We start from the raw sequence: 22,009 nt of genomic DNA, 5'->3' as shown, positions 1-22,009 counted from the left end.
CATAAAGGTCAATAACTACTGACCCGAAAATTAATAGTGGTCATCAACTTCAAAAGCCCAATCTTGCTATCAAGTTTGAAGGTTCTGTGTTAAGTGATTCTCAAGTTAATTGTGCAGAAACCATTTTCAACGTTCAGGCTCCTGTAACCTTGACCTACTGACCCTTATGACATCATGGGTCATCTATTTCATAAGCCAAATTATGCTACCAAGTTTTGAATGTTCTGGATCAAGTATTTATGAGCTATTGGATGAAATCCATTTTCAAAGTTCTGAGTGATGTGTTTTTTCAAGTTATTTGGCAGACACCGTCTGCTCTTCTCTCAGAGGGACCGACATATTGACAGGTATAAAGCAAAATACAACCACATTTTTTCCTGCATAGTGTGTGTTAGGGGTGGGGTGTTTAAAGGGGGATAAAGACATAAGGGTAATGTTCAAACACGTTTACAACTATCTCCAAATAAACAATCGGATTTACCTTGTCATACAGTCATTATTCAACTAATAGATTTATGACCATTCAAATCTTTTGAATTTTGGCCCAATGACTGCAGAAAATGCAGATCATTACTTTTTAAAATGTTTACCCTATAATATAGTTTTTAAGAAGCATGTGAACTCTTCATCCCCTCAGTGTTCTCAAACTTCTATAAATTTGGACCGAGAATAAAAATGATAAGAATAAACTTCAGCCTCTTTAACCTGTTCATATAAATTCAAAATAGCAAACATTTTTTTATATAAATTGTTTTTGAAGCCAACTGGTTGAAAGAAGCTAACTGTTATCATCTTACTATAAACGTCATTATCAATACTTCTATATACCCCTGAAAGCATTTTTGTAGGTAAGTTTTGCTAGGACGTAGAAGGGACACATGTGATGTCGTTAGTGTGGGAGATTCATCAACTGTGTGATGCTATCAGATGTGGGAAATTCATCAGCTGAAGAGTTGTGTTTGATCTGTTTTTCATGGTACTTCACTTCATTTGTTTTCTTTACTTCTTTTTTCTTCTTTTATTCTTTCCACTTTGTACATATATGAATGTACCGTAATCTGGAGATAATCGTTTACTTATGTTGTTGATAACTAATGGTCCAATTCATTTGTTAATCTTGTAATGTATTATGATTTGCTGATTGTGTATGCATTTATCATATAAGTGTAGGCAAAAAAACACGACACTAAATATCTTTTTTTCTTTATTCCGTATACAACTGACACACTTCAAATTGCTGCGGCGAACTCTGAAATTAAGTACTCTTCAAATTCACATTGTATTATTCCACAGAAATCATTCTGACTTTTCTAGGTTTCTCAATTTTCAACAAATTGTTCACTATCCCATCTACACTGTCTATACCGGCACCAATACTGGACAACAACAGGGTGAAATATTTCTCGGCTCCTGGACTGGTAAAACTTCTCTGGACTGTGATCATTCTTCTTGATAACCTGAAATGGTACACAGTCAAATCTTTACGAAGCAGCCAGCCAGGGGAACAACACCTGTTTAGCTTTTCAATGAAACATTATAGGTAATATAATGACTTTCCAGGTGTCCATCTGTGAATTATTTCATAATTCCTGGGTTGAAACACCGGCTTTCTGTACCTACCTGTGGATGGCTTTATCACATTGAAAAAATCTGTATCCTCAGCAAAGTTTCAAACCTACTGCTGTGAGTGGAAAGTGATCTGAAGGTGGCAACCTTAACCACTCAGTCTGGGATTAGACTGGTTATCAATTAAAAGATTATTTAGTTAATTTGGGCTAAAGTGTCAATATTTACAAATGATATTAATGATATTAAGCAGGGTTTCACAAGAAGCTGTTTGGCATGGCATTTAAATAAACCTTCCTCAAAAGTTGCATCATATAAAAGCTGAAATATATTATGAAAGGGGCATGCCACTAGCTTTATGCCAAATTATTCACTTCCATCTATTATTGTAAATAAATGTAACAAATTGATTCAGTGAGATCTAAACAGTTTTTGTTTATAAAAGTATAAAGCACTGGCAGAGTTTATAATTTAGGAATACTAGTCAGTCATGCTTAGCATGTATTATTTTTACCTATTATGAACTTACAGATAGTGCTGTCTAATGGTGACAATACAATGAAAATGTACATCTAGAGGAATGTCCAAACAATGAGCAGAGTCAAAGATTTTAAAATTCAGTTTGAACATCCTCTCAGAATGCAAAGTTTCCATTGGTCAATTTAAATTTTTAGCTCAGAAACAACCAATCAGATGCTAGTGGAGATTTAAAACTGGTCTCTAAACTCAAGTTTTATAACCTTGTTGCTTGTACTTACATTCTGAGTAGTATCACTGTAACAATGGTCCACTCTGCTGGCTTAAATGTAATATTGTCACTTGTCAAACTGAAAATAACAGAAATTTCAAATAATGAAAGTACACTAATAGGTTATTGCTTGTTAAACAAGAGCCATGCTAGACATGGCTAATCCCCCCGCCGGGCATATTATAATTGAAGGCTAAAGTTCCTGGCAAGTTAGTGTCTGAAAGTACTAGTATTAATTTTGGGGAAAGTTTTGAAGAACCGTTTAGTTGTGGTCCGCATCAGGGGTTTTAAAGATGTGGAAGAAAGAATAAGTCAGTGGTGAGTGGTTTACTGCTAAATTTTATTAATTTTCATGAACAGTATAGCTATGACGTTTTTCTATATGGCTACTGTAAAAAGAAGGAATGGAAAGCTAACAGGGAACAAGAGTGCCAGAATGTCACAATATACGCCCGTCACAGCAAATTTCTTTACTCTAGCAGCTGTATTTGCAAATGGAATTTTAATTTTGTGGTTGTTTAGTAATCATTGTAAGTCTTTTGTTTTTCTAAGTCCACAAAAAAACTCCTTACCAGGTAGAGATACCTTAAAATACACCTAAAATTGGAAAGTAACATCTATGTTGTACCACAGAAAAGTGGTCTTGTTATTTCCCTACGGTCAATTATAAAAATGTTACAATATAAGTTATTTATAGTAACAACTAAGGGAAAATAATCTTAAAAAAAAAAAAAAAAAAAAAAAAAAAAAAAAATTGTGAGTCCACACAAAACATACCCAGCTTTTTTCTTCTTAGGCGTCTTATCAAGCTATCCGCAGCGGGGTGCGAGAACAGCCGCCGCAGAGACTTTCTGATATCAGACAGACCTGTCATTTACATTGACATATAGAAGGATTAAATTTTGTTTTGACCATTCTTATTTCCTGCTTTGATATTTAAATTTATCACTGTTCCTACCATAAAATTCATTTTCTTATCTTTCCACTGGTGTATTTCTTATTTATGTAACACTATTTCTTCTTGCTTCCAATTTCATTTGAAATCAACCATAGTATTTCCCTATGTAACCTATATAAAATGCAAGCAAATCACGTCTTTCGCTAACTTTAAAGGACATTTAATATTGCTTCTCCTCTGAAACAAATTTTATCACTGTTATGACGTGAAAGTATAACAAACAAGGAGAATGATGATACAAAAATATTTAAAGTAATTCAATAGCATCTTGCTTCCATTTGCATTTAAAAATGGCTAAAATTGCATTTTAGCCACTCTGTCCAAATGTCCGAATTATCTGTTAGCTGATAAGAGTGTAGCTCTGTCTTGCTTGAAGTATTCCGTAGTAGAGGCAAAGATGTTAGAATTATTATAGCTGGAATACAATTGCATAGCTTAAGTTATTTTGACTCATTGTTTAAAAATTAAGGTTTAAAATATTGCCTTGATCGCATGTTGCGTTACATATCGTTTATTTTATGTAAAAAAAAACTGGTGTCAAATATTACTGTGTATTGCGGTCAATGTCACAGCCACGTGACATTGTTACGGTTAAAAATGTAAATTGTTGCAACCATGTGTAATTGAAATATTCAGTCTTAGAATGTTACAAATAGTATAACGTTTGAGATTCAGTATAGAAATTATAAACAAAATCAGAATTCTTATCGGCTTTTACAGGGTTTTCGCTTCCATAGTTATTTATCAGAACCGTATCAATGCATAACCGAATAAATCACAGGTATACGAACATACAGCTGTATTATTTTTCTGTTATTATATGTATTGCAAGATTGCTATATGATATAATTGACTGATAGATAAATTTAGCACTACTGGAAGTATATAAAATATACTACTGACACATAGATTCGAGTACTTAATTTTAATTATCATGTTTACGAAGCTTACAGTCGAACAAATAGTTGTCAAAACTATTCTAAGTCTAAATGTGAACAATGGACTGACATGATATATCTTTTAACTGGATATATTTTACTTTAAAATGGATTTTAATATTACAGTAATATTGATTAAAATGAAATAGCATATAGCAGGTTGGCTATTTTGCTTACATGTATAAGCGTGTAATGTGTTTCTGATTAATAGCAAAGTGTTAAGTATAGTAGCTGTCAGCATGATCATACCATAAAACTTCTGTAAACACAGCAGGTATCTGTGCCTGTAAGGGTCAATTATAAAAAAGAAAAACTTTATGATGAAATGAAATGAAAGAAAATGAACTAGATTTTTAAAATCAAATCAATCAAATCAAATCTTTATTGTGATTTAGGCCTCCGGCCCATACACCATCAATCATATACATTATATACATATACACAAACATAAACATTTACATACAAAAACTTTTATAAGGAATAATGAAGTAAATATTAACTATTTATATCACTCATGTCAGAAAAAGCATTTGTTTTGAGAAAGAGGTTTGTACATAATTTCTAACTTTTTAAAGCTTCAATACATGCCCGTCCATGTATCTTGCCGAAACGAAATAAAGAAAAGACATCAAATTTCAATCCTAAAAATCTATCATATAACGTTGACTTTTTCGGAAATTATTGTGAATACTTATGATCACAGAAATGCAAATTTACATAACTGCATGCAGTGTGCGCTATCCATACTGATAAACAACCAGATGTTCTGTTGCGCAACATATTATACCTAATTAACTAAGCAAATACAAATGAGATAGCGGTCAGATAAACCTAAAATTTTAGTACTTAATTATTTGACTGATGGTGTCTTTAATTGTTATTCCTTTCTGTACTGTTACATATTGTAAATACATGTGTTTTAATTGTCGCAAATAAAAGTTTCCACAATGTCAGACTGCCTTAGTCCATTTCATAGCTTGTACTCAAAAATAAAATGATTCTGTTCATATTTGAGGTGATCATGAAAATATTGTATCCAAAATTCTTGCATTAAATATACGGACTCTCATTTCGTCCTTCCTATTCTTTTATAGGCTCTACGTACCATGGTACCCCGGTTCGTCTCGGGTACCATGGCGAACATCTGATGAATGAGAATGATTGGTGATAAGATACGTTATGTTACCTTACGGGTAGATAAGGGAAGAAACTCGCATATCTAATTTGTCTTATGAACGGTAAATACAGGGTATTGTCCCTTGATGAAAGAAGACTTTAGTTTGACATGATCTTTACCAGGTAGAGATTGGTCAAAATACACCTCAAAATTGGATGTAGCATGCATGTTGTACTACAGAACAGTGGTCTCGATTTTTCCCTACGACTAGTAATGAAAAAGTTACAATAAAAGCTATTTAAAGTAACAACAAAGGGAAGTAATTCTAAAGAAGGGAACTGCGCATGACACTTCATCTCATGATGGTGTATAATTGTGCCAAGTTACATCAAAATCCCTCCATGCATGAAGAAGAAATGCTTCGGACAAAGTCATTCTTGTATCTGACCTTTGGCCTCTAAGTGTGACCTTGACCTTAGAACCTGGATCTTGCGCATGACACTCCGCCTCGTGGTGGTGAACATTTGTGCCAAGATAAATCAAAATTCCTCCATGCATAAAGAAGAAATGCTCCGGACAAAATTTTTTAAGAAAATATGATAAAGGAGAATAACTCAAAAAATAGGCAAGGTAGAGTTATTGTTCTTGCACACTGCACTTCCTCCCAATGTGTTCTATCAGTGTATGAAGTTTGAAGAAAATCCCTCTAGTACTTTTGGAGTTATGCTCCGGACAAATTTTTTTAAGAAAATATGATAAAGGGGAATAACTCAAAAAATAGGCAAGGTAGAGTTATTGTTCTTGCACATTGCACTTCCTCCCAATGTGTTCTATTAGTGTATGAAGTTTGAAGAAAATCCCTCCAGTACTTTTGGAGTTATGCTCCGGACAAAGACCGTTGCGGATGGACGCACACAGGGACGGAGAGCATTTCTAATATCCCCTTCGCCTTTGGCGGGGGGATAATAATATATGTTTCATTCTGTAACCAAATTAACATTCACATCCATTAAGACTATGTTTCTAGTACAACATTTTGTTTGTGGTAGTTGAAGGGTTGCTGGTAGATAGAGGCAGATGCTTTGGCAATGTAAGGATAATGTGTCTTTTTGTGTAATAACAACTGCAGAATCCCATGAAATATTTGGTGCCCAATCCTTCAAAGGAGAGAAAACCGTCTTGACAGATTTGCCCAAGCCTGTTAAGGAGGAAAAGCCATCTAGGGTACCAAGGCATGGGATTCTGCAGATGATATATCACAGAACAAACAAGTTTAACACTTTTCTAAAATAGAAGTATGAAAAGTCTAAATCAAACAAGAGCTCGTAGAACACGAAATGCCCCCCTTGATGCATTCAGCAATTGCACAAGGAACAGAAATTATTTGGTCATTGTATACAAAAGTTCTACTGTTCTGGGTAAATGTGACCTTGACCTTTGACCTATTGACCTTAAAATAAATAGAGGTCATCTGCTGGTCATGATCAACCTCCCTATTAAGTTTCATGATCCTAGGCCCAAGCGTTCTTGAGTTATCATCCAGAAACCGTTTAACTGTTCTGGGTCACTGTGACCTTGACCTTAGACCTCAACATCAATAGGGGTCATCTGCTGATCATGATCAACCTCCCAATCAAGTTTCATTATCCTAGGCCCAAGCATTCTCAAGTTATTGTCCGGAAACCATATAACTGTTCTGGGTCACTGTGACCTTGACCTTTGACCTGCTGACCTCAAAATCAATAGGTGTCATCTGCTGATCATGATCAACCTCCCAATCAAGTTTCATTATCCTAGGCCCAAGCATTCTCAAGTTATCGTCCGGAAACCATATAACTGTTCTGGGTCACTGTGACTTTGACCTTTGACCTACTGACCTCAAAATCAATAGGGGTCATCTGCTGGTCATGATCAACCTCCCCATCAACTTTCATGATCCTAGGCCCTAGCGTTCTTGAGTTATCATTCAGAAACTGTTTAACTGTTCAGGATCACTGTGACTTTGACCTCTGACCTACTAATCTTAAAATCAAAAGGAGTCATCTGCTGGACATGACCAATCTCCCTGTCAACTTTCATGATCCTAGGCTAAAGCATTCTTGAGTTATCATCTGGAAACTGTTTAACTGTTCCGTGTCATTGTGACCTTGACCTTTGACCTATTGATCTCAAAATCAATAGGGGTCATCTGCTGGTCATGACCAACCTTCCTGTCAATTTTCATGATCCTAGGCTTAAGCGTTCTTGAGTTATCATCCGGAAACCATTTAACTGTTCTAGGTCACTGTGACCTTGACCTTTGACCTACTGACCTCAAAATCAATAGGGGTCATCTGCTGGTTATGACCAATCTTCCTATCAACTTTCATGATCCTAGGCCCAAGCGTTCTTGACTAACCATCCGGAAACGGATTGGTCTACATACCAACCGACATCTGCAAAACAATATACTCCTCCTTCTTCGAAGGGGGGCATAATAAATGTTATGACATGTATTCGTTTCCTCTCAAACTTAATTATAAATTATAGGACATTAATTTTAATATGTTTATGCACAGATGTGAAATGTTAGAATGCAGGTTCAAATGCTGACTCAAGTTTAAATAGCTACAAAATGGAAAAGGTGAAATCTACCAAAGATTGTGATATCATATGTGACAATACTTCATTCTGTCCAATAAAGTATTTAATATCTTTTAAATAACTTGATTTGAAACTGAAAAGTTGACTGCCTGCAACTTGTTTAGAACTGGGCCAGGCAAGCAAGTAAATCATCCCCTCAGTGCTAAACTGCCCTTACTGTATATAAAAAGAACCACTGTCCACTGTTTTACATCGAGATGCCGAAATGTGTATTAACTGAATACTTATGAATAAGCTTGCTTTAAATTTTTCATAAAACATCTTCATTCGTATAATCTAAGAAATGCATGATGTAGTGGCACCACTTACTATAATTTCTAATTTACTTGGTATGAACATTCTTTTTGTACCTACCCCCACTAGGGGCTATGTGCCTTGCTGATGATGCCTTCATTCTGAACTGGTGCCTCCATCCCCCAAACCCCCTCAATCAATTATTTCTGGATTTGGGCCTGGTACAAGACATGTAAATTGCATAATGTATTGATTACTTATTTTAATTTCTCTCTTGACTTACTTGAATGTACAGATCAGCTCTCTCAGTTCAGTAAATACATCCTGTATCAACAAATGTAAAGGAGACAACACATCTGGCAATCTGCAAGAAAATGTTTTCATCAAATTGTAAAGAAAGCAATATATGTGACAATCTGAAAGAAGAAGTTACCAGTACATCAAATTGGAAAAAATGCATCACATCTGGCAATCTGAGTGAAAAAGTTACAACAAATTGTAAAGAAGGCAACACATCTGGCAATCTGAGTGAAAAAGTTACAGCATTGTAAAGAAGGCACACATCTGGCAATCTGAGTGAAAAAGTTACATCAAAATTGTAAAGAAGGTAACACATCTGGCAATCTGAGTGAAAAAGTTACATCAAATTGTAAAGAAGGCAACACATCTGGCAATCTGAGTGAAAAAGTTACATCAAATTGTAAAGAAGGCAACACATCTGGCAATCTGAGTGAAAAAGTTACATCAAATTGTAAAGAAGGCAACACATCGGGCAATCTGCAATAAAATGCAAAATCAAATAATGCATAAAACAAGAGTTATCAGATGAACTGGGTTTTACACCATTATTCCACAGTATTGCAGGTTTTCAATGGTGTTGTATCTGTGAATAGACAGCATTGTGATCTCCCTGAACTAACCTTCTGTACAGGAAAGCAAAGTAATGTGAACTTTTTAAACCTTTTATACCATAATTCTATTTTTAAGTTTTTGAAAACATATTTACTCATACTGATTACCATAGCAAAAATAAAGACCTATACTAATAATATAAAAAATTTAATAACTGATTCATAAGAACTCACACTTTGCTTATTCTGTCAATCACAATCCTCTGTCTGATCAACAGCTGATCATATCTGTCCACAGTTGGTAAAACAACTATGCTGGAACCCTCCAAATCCTGTAGCATAAATACAACAGCCATTTTATGGGATAACTTTATTATCAATGGCTTGGATCACTGAGCTTGCCATAATTCTTACTATTTTGTTGATTAGTTACTTCTAATTGATTTGTGTTGTACTCAAATGTAGCAGATTCTGGCTCTTGCAACCTCTTTATCTTATCCTAAATACATGTGAGTATGTATCTTGTCAGTCTGTGTTTTAAGATGATGTATTAGTCCAGCATAGCTAAAATAGTGCACCAATTATCTATGAGTTATGTTGGTCAGCTACTAATTCAAAATCAGTCATAAATATGGAGGAACAAACTGATTCATTCTATTTCTAAATAGACGGCCCAGCCATTTGTCATCAAGTTTGTTCAAAGTAACTTTGACAGCAATAGAAATATAAGGTGGATGCAAACTTTTGATGGGGAGCATAGTTTTCTGATGGTTAAAATGGTTCTAAAACTGGTCTCTATAAAGAACAGCCAATTAGAAGGCATGAATGCATAAAAAAGCACCAAATAATAAAAAAGTGAAGGCCATGATCTATTACAGGTAAATATTTTGAAGCATATGCCATAATTTTATGGCTATTTTTGAATGTTTTGTTCAGTAAAGTTAGTTTTGCTGTCAGTAATTGCTAAAGTTTAATAAATAAATTCAGCTGAATGAGCATGAGCTAACAGAACCACAAGAGTCCACAAGAAAACAGCACACTGGTAAGTATCAAAAATTTTTATGTATTTTATTAAAAATATGGATTATAGTCCCCTTGTGTGGCTTAGAAGGCAACTACAGTAATATAAGACTGTAACTTAACTAACCTTGTCACCAGATTGTTTTTCTTTCACTTTATAAGTAAAGGATCCCTTCATAAACTCCTGCACTCTAATTTGGTCAGCTTCCAATTCTTCCCTTAGAACATCAAAATGAGGTAGCGGAGCAGACGGCCTGTCTGTATGGTCCGAGGTCATTGTCTCCTCACCTATAACACAAACTTCATTTAAAATTATAAATTCAAGAGAAAAATTTCATAAATCATGAAAGATTTTCAATTTATATTAGTAATTTACATATTTTATACCTTTTTTATTTTATTTTTCCATCACTCAATATCACATTTATCCTTATAATTCTGACAAATATTCTAAAAATATAGGAACAGGTGTCATTACATTACCTAGCAAAGCATCAAAGTCTTTCTCCTGTGCATCAACTTTAGCAACAAGATCCTGATATTGTTTCTCAAATGCCTTATTTACTGTACTGCACTCCAGTTTTTTCTCATCTTGTTCAGCAACTTTCAAATGCTCTACAGACTTTAAAGTAATCCATGACTGAACACCTTTACAGATTAAGTCTAATGCTGACACACCACCTGTCCTTTTCTGTTCATCTTTAACAGAATTCTTGATACTGTCTTTCTCCTTTTTCTTTTCTGCTACAGTTTTACAATAACTTTTTTCTGAAGTTTTGATTTCCCCAGATTCTCCTTGTTTTGCAGAGAGATCTGGTAATTCAGTTTTAGTACCTTCTGGAACTAAGGTTATATTTTCCTTTTTTCTTGCAACATTGTCATCTCTTCTAGCCTTGTCAGCTACAGTTTCTCTGACTCTTCTGTCTTCATACTCTTGCTTCTGTTTACCCTCATCCTTAGGGTTATCATTTTGAATATCAGCCATTTTAGCTAGCAAAGACTTTCTTTTATCAAGTAACTGCATTAAGTAATCAGTTTTTGATTTACTTGGACCTGCTTCTTTGTTTCTTTTCGAGGTTTTAGAGCCAGTTGACTTCACTGCACTATGAATGTTATTTTCTTGAGCATCCACAGTCTCCCTTGAGTCAGCATTAACTTTGTCTCCAGAAGCTTTTTCTATACAAGATTCTGAATCATTTATGCTTTTCATGTCATCATTCAACTGTTCCGTATCATTTTGTTTTCCATCCTTTTCATCTCTATCATTTCTTTCTAAACTTAGTTCATTCATTGTCTTGTCTAAAGTGTAAACAACTGCACCATCTTCTGTAGCATTCTCTCCTACTTCAGACTCTTCATTCTCATTTTTTTCACTTTTAGACCTTCTAGCTCTTTCTTCCTCTTCCATATCTACATTATGTTCATGTATCCTCTCTGCCAGGTTTTTCTGATACTTATCAAGCTTCTCAAGTCTACTAAGATCATCCCTAATCACTCCTGCCTTACTCACAATCACTTCATCTCCCAACTTTCCTCTGAAAACAAATATAATACCATAGACTTGTTTGTTTCTTTGCTTGTTTGAAATGGGTTTAACATCACTTTTTAACTGCTTGTATTTCTAGACTTCCTCCAAAACCATAACAGTTGTCCACAAGCGAATGAGTGAAAACTTTTCCTAATAATCTTTCAAATCGTCAAAGAACATTACCTCCAGTCAAACTGGTGACTATAAGATTGGTGGCCATGTATTTTTCCCATAAAGGATCCATACAGGCCAAAATTAAATTGACCCTAGGGAAAAACAATCCCCTATATCTAAGCTCTAACAGCAAGGGATAAAACTAAGGTAAAACTATGAAACTTGGTCAATATAACACAATGAAAATGGGATATTTCACAGATATTTATATTTATGAACTCAGTTTTTGGAGATTTTGTAACAACCAAAAGTAATTAATGTGCTAAAACAAATATGACAGAGATAAACTAGAACTATCACTAAAGGTGATGAATGTACCCCCCGCATGCACTGACACAGTACATTGCAATTTGATACACACAAGATTGCATAATTATGTGGACTGTATGTATATAGACTGTATGTATACAGTATAGAAACAAAAAACAAAGTCCAATAACTATGCAGAATATTTATCTAGGGTTGGTACTGATCACTTGTGTGAAGTTTCATTAAATTGTGTGCAAGGGTTCGGAAGATTAGGCACGCACAAGATTGCATATGCAGACTGTATGTACATAGTATGTTAACAAGAAACAAAGTCCCATAACTCTGCAATATTTTTTTTCTGAAAGAACCTAACATGCCCCATGCACAACTACTGTTGTTACTGATCACTTGTGTGAAGTTTCATTAAATTGTGTCAAAGGGATGAGGAGAGATGGAGCGCACAAGATTGTGTCTACGGACAGACAGACGGACGGACGGACAGACAACCTGAAACCAGTATACCCCCCTTACAACTTTGTTGTCGGGGGGTACAATTAATAACATCATAGAAGAGTAATACAAAATGGTTTGTTTCTACTATGTGCAATTTTCTCACTTTTAAGAAGAAGTATTTTCATTTACACTTTTTTTTTTTATATTTCAGTGAAATAACAGTGGTCAAAAATTAACATAGAAGTACTAGAAAGAAATTTAGGTCTTAGGAAAAGCATAAATATGTTCTGAATCAAATGTCTTAGCATACGTTTTCAAATCCAGAGCCAAGATGTCAAACTGAGTTGGACGCATATTTTTCCTTGACCATACTGGATCACTGGAAATCTGACATTCCAGATGTTTTGAAGCTTTATAACATCGTGGACTGCAGAAATTCTGAAAATAACATCAAAAATATATACTTACTATTAAACAAATATATGTGAAAAACAAATAGTTTTTAATATCAGTAAATAAATGGTCATGGAGAACAATTTTTGGTCTTGGGTTCAAATGCCAATGAAAAATTAAATTTAATCAATCAATTTATTAATTAATTTAAGTATGATCAGGCTATAAGATTCTTTCACTGGTTATAGGTGCAGATGGGAATTTCCGGCCTCGAGGGTAACTGTTTAGGCGGGAACGAGGTTCCTACCGAGTTACCGCCTAAACAGTTACCCGAGAGCCGGATATTCCCATCTGCACCTATAACCGGTAACAGAATCTTTTTCTTGCATACCGATATCAAGATATAATAATAAAAATAAAATCAGTTGAACGGCTTTCTTTTTAGAACTAATTCTTATCACAGCGTATTTAAACAAAGCGCGGGAAATCAACGTCCGTAAACACGAAAGACGTCATGACGTTTCAAAGACAAATAACAATGTTTAGTTCCGGTTTTGTTTTATCAGTTCCAGCGTAACGTTATGAATTTTTGATAAAATAACGTGTTTTGAATCGAGAAATATACTATCAGGAACAAAAAGGAACTGTCAAGGTATTGGATTTTTATTCAGTTTTTCGAAATAAAATATAAATAACTACATAAATCTTCTACATATAGTTCGTAATACGTCATTTAAAGCACAAGAGTCATCTTACACCCTAGGGTGTAAGATGGATTTTTCCAGCACCGGCAAAAATACCGGAAATCCCCGTCTGGCATGCAAGAATGATCTATCCAGAGCAGTTTATTCTGGCACATACTTGACCATTTATTTGTTTGATATGGTTTAAATGCCTTTTTTCAACAATTTTAGTTTATGTAATGGTTGAGAGTTGATTTTTCCAGTGTTCTTGGATTCAGAACTAATATGAACAAGTTTTCTGCAAGCAACTGACAACTTTCATCCCATGCATCCGAGAAGGAGGGTAAACGATAAAATTTTAGATGTGTTGTCTACTGTCGACTTCTCATAGGGAACTCTACTCACATAGGGATCAAACTCACAACCTCTTGAAAGGTTAAAAGTCTTGACCTTATGGTATTCTAAGTAGCAGAACAAAATGACAAGTTAATTCGAAAAACTTTTCTGATTTCATGACTTAACCAATACTCGGATAAATTCATACTAAGTACATAGAAAGACTGATACATATTTATTTCATCCACCTACCTTCCTTGACTCTATATCATACACTTTGTTGGTCTTTGTTGAAATTACATACTTCTGTTTTGGAACCTGTAAAAAAGGGAATAAGTTTTTCAAGCTAAAGTAAAACAGTACTGTAAATTTTCAGATTATAATCACTGTTTATCAGTAAGAAGCACACATACAGACAACTTTGTTTGCTCAAACTCTGATAATTCGAACACCACCCTTAGCCTGAATTCATTCTCAGGTCCCGGTAAAATCCCTTTATAGTGTATTTCATCCGATGGCTTGAACTATTGATAACCCGCACAAATTTTGCTGTCCTGTCGAGTTCGAGCGAACGATGTTCAACTGTATATATAGGTAATGTACAGTTATTTACTGCAGAATATTTTAAATACTGTAGCATTTCAATTCCTTTGTATAACTACTAGTATAAAGACCAAACTTTTTCCTTCAATCTCCCCATGTGTCCAGTATTATGATACTAAAAGGACCAACACTATTGCAACAAATCATTTTCACAGTTTATTTTATGGATATTTTTTAAGTTAACATAGAAACAATGTTACCTTAAATGTTATTCTTATATACATATACGTATATACCGGTACATATACAAAATACACACAGAACATTCAAAGTTAATGAAAAAAATACTGAAACAAAAAAAATCAAACAAATTGTTTAAAAGGCAATAATATTGGATTCAAGATATAAACATTTCCTATAGAAAATTAGGAGTTTTTTTCCATGTGCATAATTCAGACAGTTACTGTGAAATCATTAAATTTCAAAGGCATGAAATTTCGTGGTTTGGGCTGAAATGGCAATTTCGTGTTGATATTAAGTCGTGGATTTCAAATTTTGAGTAAATACACCTGTCCACTGGGATTTCATTTCATGCATTCATTAAGTAATGAAATCCATGAAAATTAGTTCATCCTTAAGGCTACATATATATTACACATATACATGTACTTTCACTCAACTTCTATTTTAACCTTTACCCTGCTAAATTTCTAAAATGGACTGTTCCATCATTCAATTTTGGCAGTACCACTTATCATTCAAAGGGGTGTTCACTGAAAATTTACTGACAGTGACTGAATAGCAAACAGTGCAGCCATGATCAGCCTGTCTGCACTGGCAAAGGCAAAATCACTTGCTGCCAGCATGCTGAAGTTAAACAATTAGCTTTATGCATATTTTTCTAATTGTACTCACATCTGACAAATCTTTAGGACATAGTGGATAGCCACACTGCTTTGCGACAGCTCTTTCCTCAACAATATCTCCGTAGTGATTCGGGGTGATGTAATGTAACTGAAAAGTATAACTGTTATTTACTGCAATTATATACAATCTAATGATTCAGAACACTACTGTTGATGGAAACATTTGAAATAGACAATTTCTAAAACCACTAAATTCAAATCTTTTCTATCTAAATAGTACTGAAACACACAATCCATGCAAGGCAAATTTTATTTTATCTCAACTTGAACCAAAAGAGGAAGGTCTGGCTATGGATATTATCACCACCACATGTGCTGAAAGTTAAATCATTTAAACAAGAAGGCCATAAAGGCCCAATATCACTCACCTGATCTATTGACCTAAAGATCATCAAGATTAACATTCTGACCAAGTTTCATTAAGATATGGTCATAAATGTGGCCTCTAGAGTGTTATCTAGCTTTTCCTTTGATTTGACCTGGTGACCTAGTTTCTGACCCCATATGACCCAGGTTCGAACCTGACCTAAAGATCATCAAGATTAACATTCTGGCCAAGTTTCATGAAGATACAGTCATAAATGTGGCCTCTAGAGTGTTAACAAGCTTTTCCTTTGATTTCACCTGGTGACCTAGTTTTTGACCCCATCTGACCCAGATTTGAATTGACCTAAAGATCATCAAAGTTAACATTCTAACCAAATTTCATTAAGATATGGTCATAAATGTGGCCTCTAGTGTTAACAAGCTTTTCCTTTAATTTGACCTGGTGACCTAGTTTTTGACCTCACATGACCCAGATTCGAACTTGACCTAAAGATCATCAAGATTAACATTCTGACCAAGTTTCATGAAGATACAGTCCTAACTGTGGCCTCTAGAGTGTTAACAAGCTTTTCCTTTGATTTGACCTGGTGACCTAGTTTTTGACCCCAGATGACCCAATATCGAACTTGTCCAAGATTTTATTGAGGGTAACATTATGACCAAGTTTCATTAAGATTGGGCCAAAATTTTGACCTCTAGAGTGTTAACAGTCAAATTGTTGATGACGACGGACACAGGGTAATCACAAAAGCTCACCTTGAGCACTTCATGCTCAGGTGAGCTAAAAAAAAAGACAGGACTTTTACCCAACCAATTCACTTGGCTTTGAGAATTTGATTTTAGCATTTGGTGAAGATAATTTTTTGACCATAATATTTTATGGAACACAATTGAGAATTTTAGTCTCATATTTGGAAAATATATATTTCTTAAATCGGAATATGACTCAGTTACACCTAAGCCCTTTAGTATTAAACCAACCAAAAATTCCTGAAATACTGTAAAATCATTTAATTTCATGGGCATGAAATTTCGTGGTTTTGGTCAAAACGGCAATTTCCTGGGGATATAAATTCGTGGATTTCAACTCTGGAATATAAAATGAATGGGCATTTTACTTGCATGTTGGGATTAAATATTGTGGATTGACTCAACCACGAAAATTAGACCCCCATGAATATTAATGATTTCACAGTATAACAATAAATTTGATACATACAGCATTAATCAACTGTTCCTGAGTAACTGGGTTATCTATAAGTCTCTCCACTATTCTATGTGCTCTCTCCTCACATGCTACTTGATACTCTATCTTCCTTCTCTGTTCTGCCTTTTTCCTCTCTGCTTCCATTTCCATAGTCGTCGTTTTCACCTGTTACCTCTTTTCCAATGTTACACTTCCACAAGATGACTGTAAGACAAACAAGATGGTCATGATGTCCCTATATCACTCACCTGTTAAACTTGGCCTTGGAATCATCAAGATAAACATTCTGGCCAAGTTTCATGAAGATATATGGCCTCTAGAGGTTAACAAGCTTTTCCTTTGATTTCAGCGGGTGACCTAGTTTTTGACCCCACAGGACCCAGTTTCGAACTTGGCCTAGGAATCATCAAGATAAACATTCTGGCTAAGTTTCATTAAGATAGGATCATAAATGTGGCTTCAAGTGTTAACAAGCTTTTCCTTTGATTTGACCGGGTGACCTAGCTTTTGATCCCATATGACCCAGTTTCAAACTTTGCCTAGGAATCATCAAGATAAACATTCTGGCCAAGTTTCATGAAGATAGGGTCATAAATGTGGCTTCAAGTGTTAACAAGCTTTTCCTTTGATTTGACCGGGTGACCCTAGCTTTTGATCCCATATGACCCAGTTTCAAACTTGGCCTAGAGATCATCAAGATAAACATTCTGGCCAAGTTTCATAAAGATAGGGTCATAAATATGGCCTCTAGGGTGTTAACAAGCTTTTCCTTTGATTTGACCTGGTGACCTAGTTTTTGACCCCACATGACCCATTTTCGAACTTGGCCTAGAGATCATCAAGATTAACATTCTGTGCAAGTTTGTATCAAATCAAAGCATAAATGAATGGCTGAAAGGGCCAAAATATAAAATTTTGCTCCTTTCAGGGGCAGTAAGTTGTGTGTAAGTGTGGTTAAAATCAAATGTAAAATGTCACTTCTATCATGTTCACGAGGTAAAAATTAACAAATTTTGACTCTTTCAGGGGTCAATAAGGGGCTGTAACTCTGGAACCTACAACTGGATCTGATGGATTCATCATGAAATCCCAATCTGACTTAAGTACTTGATCTTCTAAACGAAGATCTGAAAACGACCCATTCACATTCGTCTTCTGTATATTTTGGATTTCCAGTATTGCTATTTTTATTTTATCCAATCAGACGACTTGTTCGAATCTCAAAGAATAAGAAAAATGTGCAATCATTTCCAGGGCTCGAACCCGGGACCCCTATCTTACAAAGCGAGTGGCCTACCGACTGAGCTAACCGGCTATCTGATACATTATGATATAAGAATTGTAAATATCAAAAGTCAAGGCTACAGGTAGATTTGCAAGATGTTGTAAGTTAGGCTCTGATTGGTTAGCGAAAGGGTCGTCAGAACGAGGCAATGAATAGGTCGTTCTCAGATCCTATGCGTAGCGTTATAGGATATGTACTTTAGTCAGATTGCATGAAATCCAAAATCTATTGTTGTTAAAGATATTTTGCAAGTATTATTAAATCAATTAAATTTGTAAAAAGATCCTAATACCAGCCTCGGTTTGATTGAGTCTGCTCATGCGAGATAGTGGAAAGTGCAACACCCCTCACACCCCCTAGCACCGGCTTAAGTGGAACTCTATTACCCATGTACATTGAGTGGACTCCATGATCCCAAAGGACCAGAAATTATAACAACACTGAATCCAAGTAAGGAGAGACTTTTTACAGCCGCTACATGACACTTAAAGATTGCTGTTGTGATAGTTAATAAAATCTTAAGAAGATCCTTTGGAAGCATGGAATGTTTGTACAGAGTCTGACAGGGGTGTAAAATTCCACTCGCCCGCTCGCATTGGCGAGTTAAAGTCTGAGTAGGACGAGTGGACCTCGCTGTATACTCGACCGATCGGGCGAGTGGTTTTTTACGTCCTTACTTTACCAAAATTCAGAAATTACAACTCCAAAACGTCAACAAACTTTGAGATGGTTCAGTCGCTACCTGGATTGACTGGAATTTACCCGCGAATCGTAAAGATATAAAAACGTCATGCCGGTAATTTTCCATTCCACAAGCACGTGAGACCTATCGTATTAAATATCTAATTTACGTCGACACGTACACAAAAACCGTGCGTAGTGCATTCATTTTTTAACATTTTCGCTTCAAGTTTTCAACACCTCTTGAGAAATAATACTATTTGAATTCTATAATGATTTTAATAAGATATCGACAGAAATGTAGGCAAAATTCTATAAAAACGGTCGAATTTTCATATAATCATTTGTAAAAATTCAAACAGCGCGATCTCAGTTACTTATTTCTTTCTAAAAGTAAATAAATGATGAATACTCTGGGCGTAAAATTCAGACTTTTGACCATAAAGAACAAAAAAACAGAATAAAAAAAATCTTAAATAATGAAAAAGCGGCAGCAATTACAATACATGGAGTAAAACGATTTTTGGTAAACAGATTTCTGTTAGTGCGGCAGAATAGGTTACGTGACCTCGTGAACGTAAATAGAAACGCGATTTTAAAATAAAGCAATGTGATGTCATTGCGGTTTTTAGTAAGTTTTAAATGAATCTTTGTACATGTATTTTTTGACAACAATTTAAAAGTTTTTTTTGTCAAACAATAATGTAAATTCCTTGATGGCAAACAGGTCACAGAGGTAGGATATCCACTATAGTAACTATCGTTTGAGACATTTACGTTTTATACGGGATATAGCACATTCGCTTTTGATAACAAATTAAAGAAGAAACTTTTTATTGATTTCTATTTCTCAGCAATTTTAAGAACCGATGCGGTACGATCAGACAGTGATGTGTTACATGGCGCGAAAACATGACGTAATGTCATGACAATCCCGAGCAAAAATACCGCTTTGATCTCCACTTCAGATGTCAAGATACTGACTCACTTCTTTTAGCTCTTTGAGGGGGTGTAAATTGATCATGAAAACAAGGTCAATTACTTAGTTTATTAATTGAATAATTACCGATAATCCTTAACGTTTTTTCCCCTCTCTTTCAACACGGGTGGATGGACGATGATTATTGTGTCCAAATTTTTTAGACACTTTTCAAAATAAATATTTTCCGGAAAATAATACTATTGCACATAATACTCCTTTCATAAAAGTGACAGTATTAAAAGTGTCAATTATCAGGGCGAGTGGCTGTTCACTAAGGGCGAGTAGATATTACTGGCTACTAGTCCTGCAGGGCGAGTGGTATGAAATTTTTTTTACACCCCTGCTAATGCTAGGCATTCATGTGTTGACAGTGAGCTTGTGCAAAAAACATCCTCTCCCCCAGTAATTTTGGATAAATATTTTTTAAACAAATGAATATAAGTCATTTATTTATAGTGAGCGTAGCTCGCCTTACGGCAATGTGTAGGCGAATATAACAAAGGTGTGCCGATTTGGGCAAAGTGATGTAGCTGAAAAATTTTCCTCTCATCTGGGCGCCGCCATTTTGGGTGCCGCCATTTTGTTCTACTTCCGTCAAAGTCGGGAAAATTGTTTTTTTTTTTTTTATTTTATATTTGAGTTACAATCTCTATGTTCATTAGGTGTCTTTATTTTTAAAAACGTTATGTTATGGAAATAATTTCAGTTTTGCTTTTATTTTACAAAGTGCGTGTCCCTAGAGGACAGGTGCTCACAGGAAATGCTTTGTTGGCAGTGAATACAGAACTTCATTTGATTGCTGAATATTATCCATCACTCAAAAATAATGCAAGAAAGATTTCCAGTTGGTAGAAAAAAAATATGATTTTCTTTTAAAATATCAAGCATTGGCCAGAAAATGGGATAAAATATCATAAATAAGCATAAAGCCATAAGAACGCCACAAACAGGTAATGACGTCACCGTGACACCGGCTTTCCATAAATTTTGCAACGTATGATATTCGCTGTTACAGGTATAATGACACTAAATTTTTGTTTCTTTTCAAGTGAATAGGTCCTCGGAATTGTTTTAAGCAGTGAATAGTTTCTTTGCCGTTAAGCTACGCTCGCTCAGAGGCTTTGCCTTTTTCATATTAGCCTGTTTGCACCTATTTTCGCGGTACTAAGGGAATAAATGAATAAAGAAAAGAAAAACAATAGTATGTTGCTATTATTTCTTATTAACTGCTTAAACCTTTTCTTTTCCACTATTATTTCAAACAGAAAATCATTTTTCAAGTCCTTGTTTACTTTTAAACCCATCATGTTTCCGGTGCATGTGACTTTCACTTTCACCAAGGGAGTTAATCCTAATTTCGCGGTACGGCATCCGACTTGATAAAGCGCTTCCTGTGAAAGTGTAAAATGTATAGGACCCCTAAATTTTCAAAATAAATTTCGTGTGTAAGACATTAAAAATTATTGCAGTGTAAATTAACACAGTGGAAGGGTAATTTTGTCAAATATATGGACAACACACAATTCATTACCGATTTTACTTTGTCAAATGATCGACGAGGGCATTTAAAAATAATTGACCTACGTTTACAAAAATAGGGTGTGAAACGTAATCAGCTTTCAAAGTAGGTAAAATTTGTTTACTGTAGAGAGCGCTGCACATTGTTGTTCTCGCTAAAATCAAATACCGCGAGACCAGATGTAACGCGAAAATAGCAGCAAGTGGTATACAGAATATTTACCAATTTTGTTTTTGTTTACACCAGTTGGTATTGTAAGTGATTGCTATTACACGGGGTGTTCAATTATATAAATAACCGATTGCAATCGAATAATTCGTAGGTGGTCGACTTTATCATCTGTCCGAGTTTATCATCAGTACCAATAGAGGTGCTTCAATCAATATTGGAGGAATTTTTACCTGTGAAGAAAAGTAGACAAATTTTATTGGGGGTTAGGGGAACATTAAAAGAAACAGGCAGGCTTAAAAGAAACAGGCGCCAAGAAACAGCAGACTGTTAAGCCGTGCCTTATTCTCGGTGATTTTTACAGGAAGACGCTGAAAAACTAGATTGCGCAAGTTTTCTTCCTGGGCGCTGACATCTTTGTTGTGGTAGCCTCAAACTCAAATATTTTTTTTTATTATATCATTACTTCAATGTTCTTAT

The 22,009-nt window shown here is 35.0% G+C and overlaps 1 protein-coding gene across 5 annotated transcripts; it reads right to left on the bottom strand.

The window, feature by feature from the left end:
* Positions 1-1,191: 1,191 nt before the first annotated feature.
* LOC123551030 (putative RNA polymerase II subunit B1 CTD phosphatase rpap2) lies at positions 1,192-21,960 on the bottom strand. 5 transcript variants are annotated; one of them, XM_053524991.1, is made up of 11 exons: positions 21,871-21,960; positions 16,907-17,098; positions 15,350-15,448; positions 14,144-14,209; positions 12,790-12,917; positions 10,559-11,610; positions 10,203-10,363; positions 9,290-9,387; positions 8,488-8,568; positions 2,325-2,393; positions 1,192-1,457 (listed from the first exon to the last, which is right to left on the bottom strand). In XM_053524991.1, exons 2-11 carry the CDS (start codon positions 17,042-17,044, stop codon positions 1,283-1,285), a joined length of 2,067 nt encoding a protein of 688 aa, XP_053380966.1. In that variant the 5' UTR covers positions 17,045-17,098; positions 21,871-21,960; the 3' UTR covers positions 1,192-1,282. The 5 variants fall into 5 exon arrangements, with proteins under 5 accessions (XP_053380966.1, XP_045195578.2, XP_053380965.1 ...); XM_045339643.2 differs by having other exon boundaries at positions 21,892-21,960; XM_053524990.1 differs by having other exon boundaries at positions 21,763-21,930.
* Between the last annotated feature and the right edge of the window lie 49 nt (positions 21,961-22,009).

This window comes from Mercenaria mercenaria, chromosome 15, assembly GCF_021730395.1.
Source record: "Mercenaria mercenaria strain notata chromosome 15, MADL_Memer_1, whole genome shotgun sequence".
In the NCBI taxonomy this organism is placed as follows: Eukaryota; Metazoa; Mollusca; class Bivalvia; order Venerida; family Veneridae; genus Mercenaria; species Mercenaria mercenaria.
Note: the sequence above shows the minus strand (reverse complement) of the source record. Positions and strands in the feature narration are given on the sequence as shown.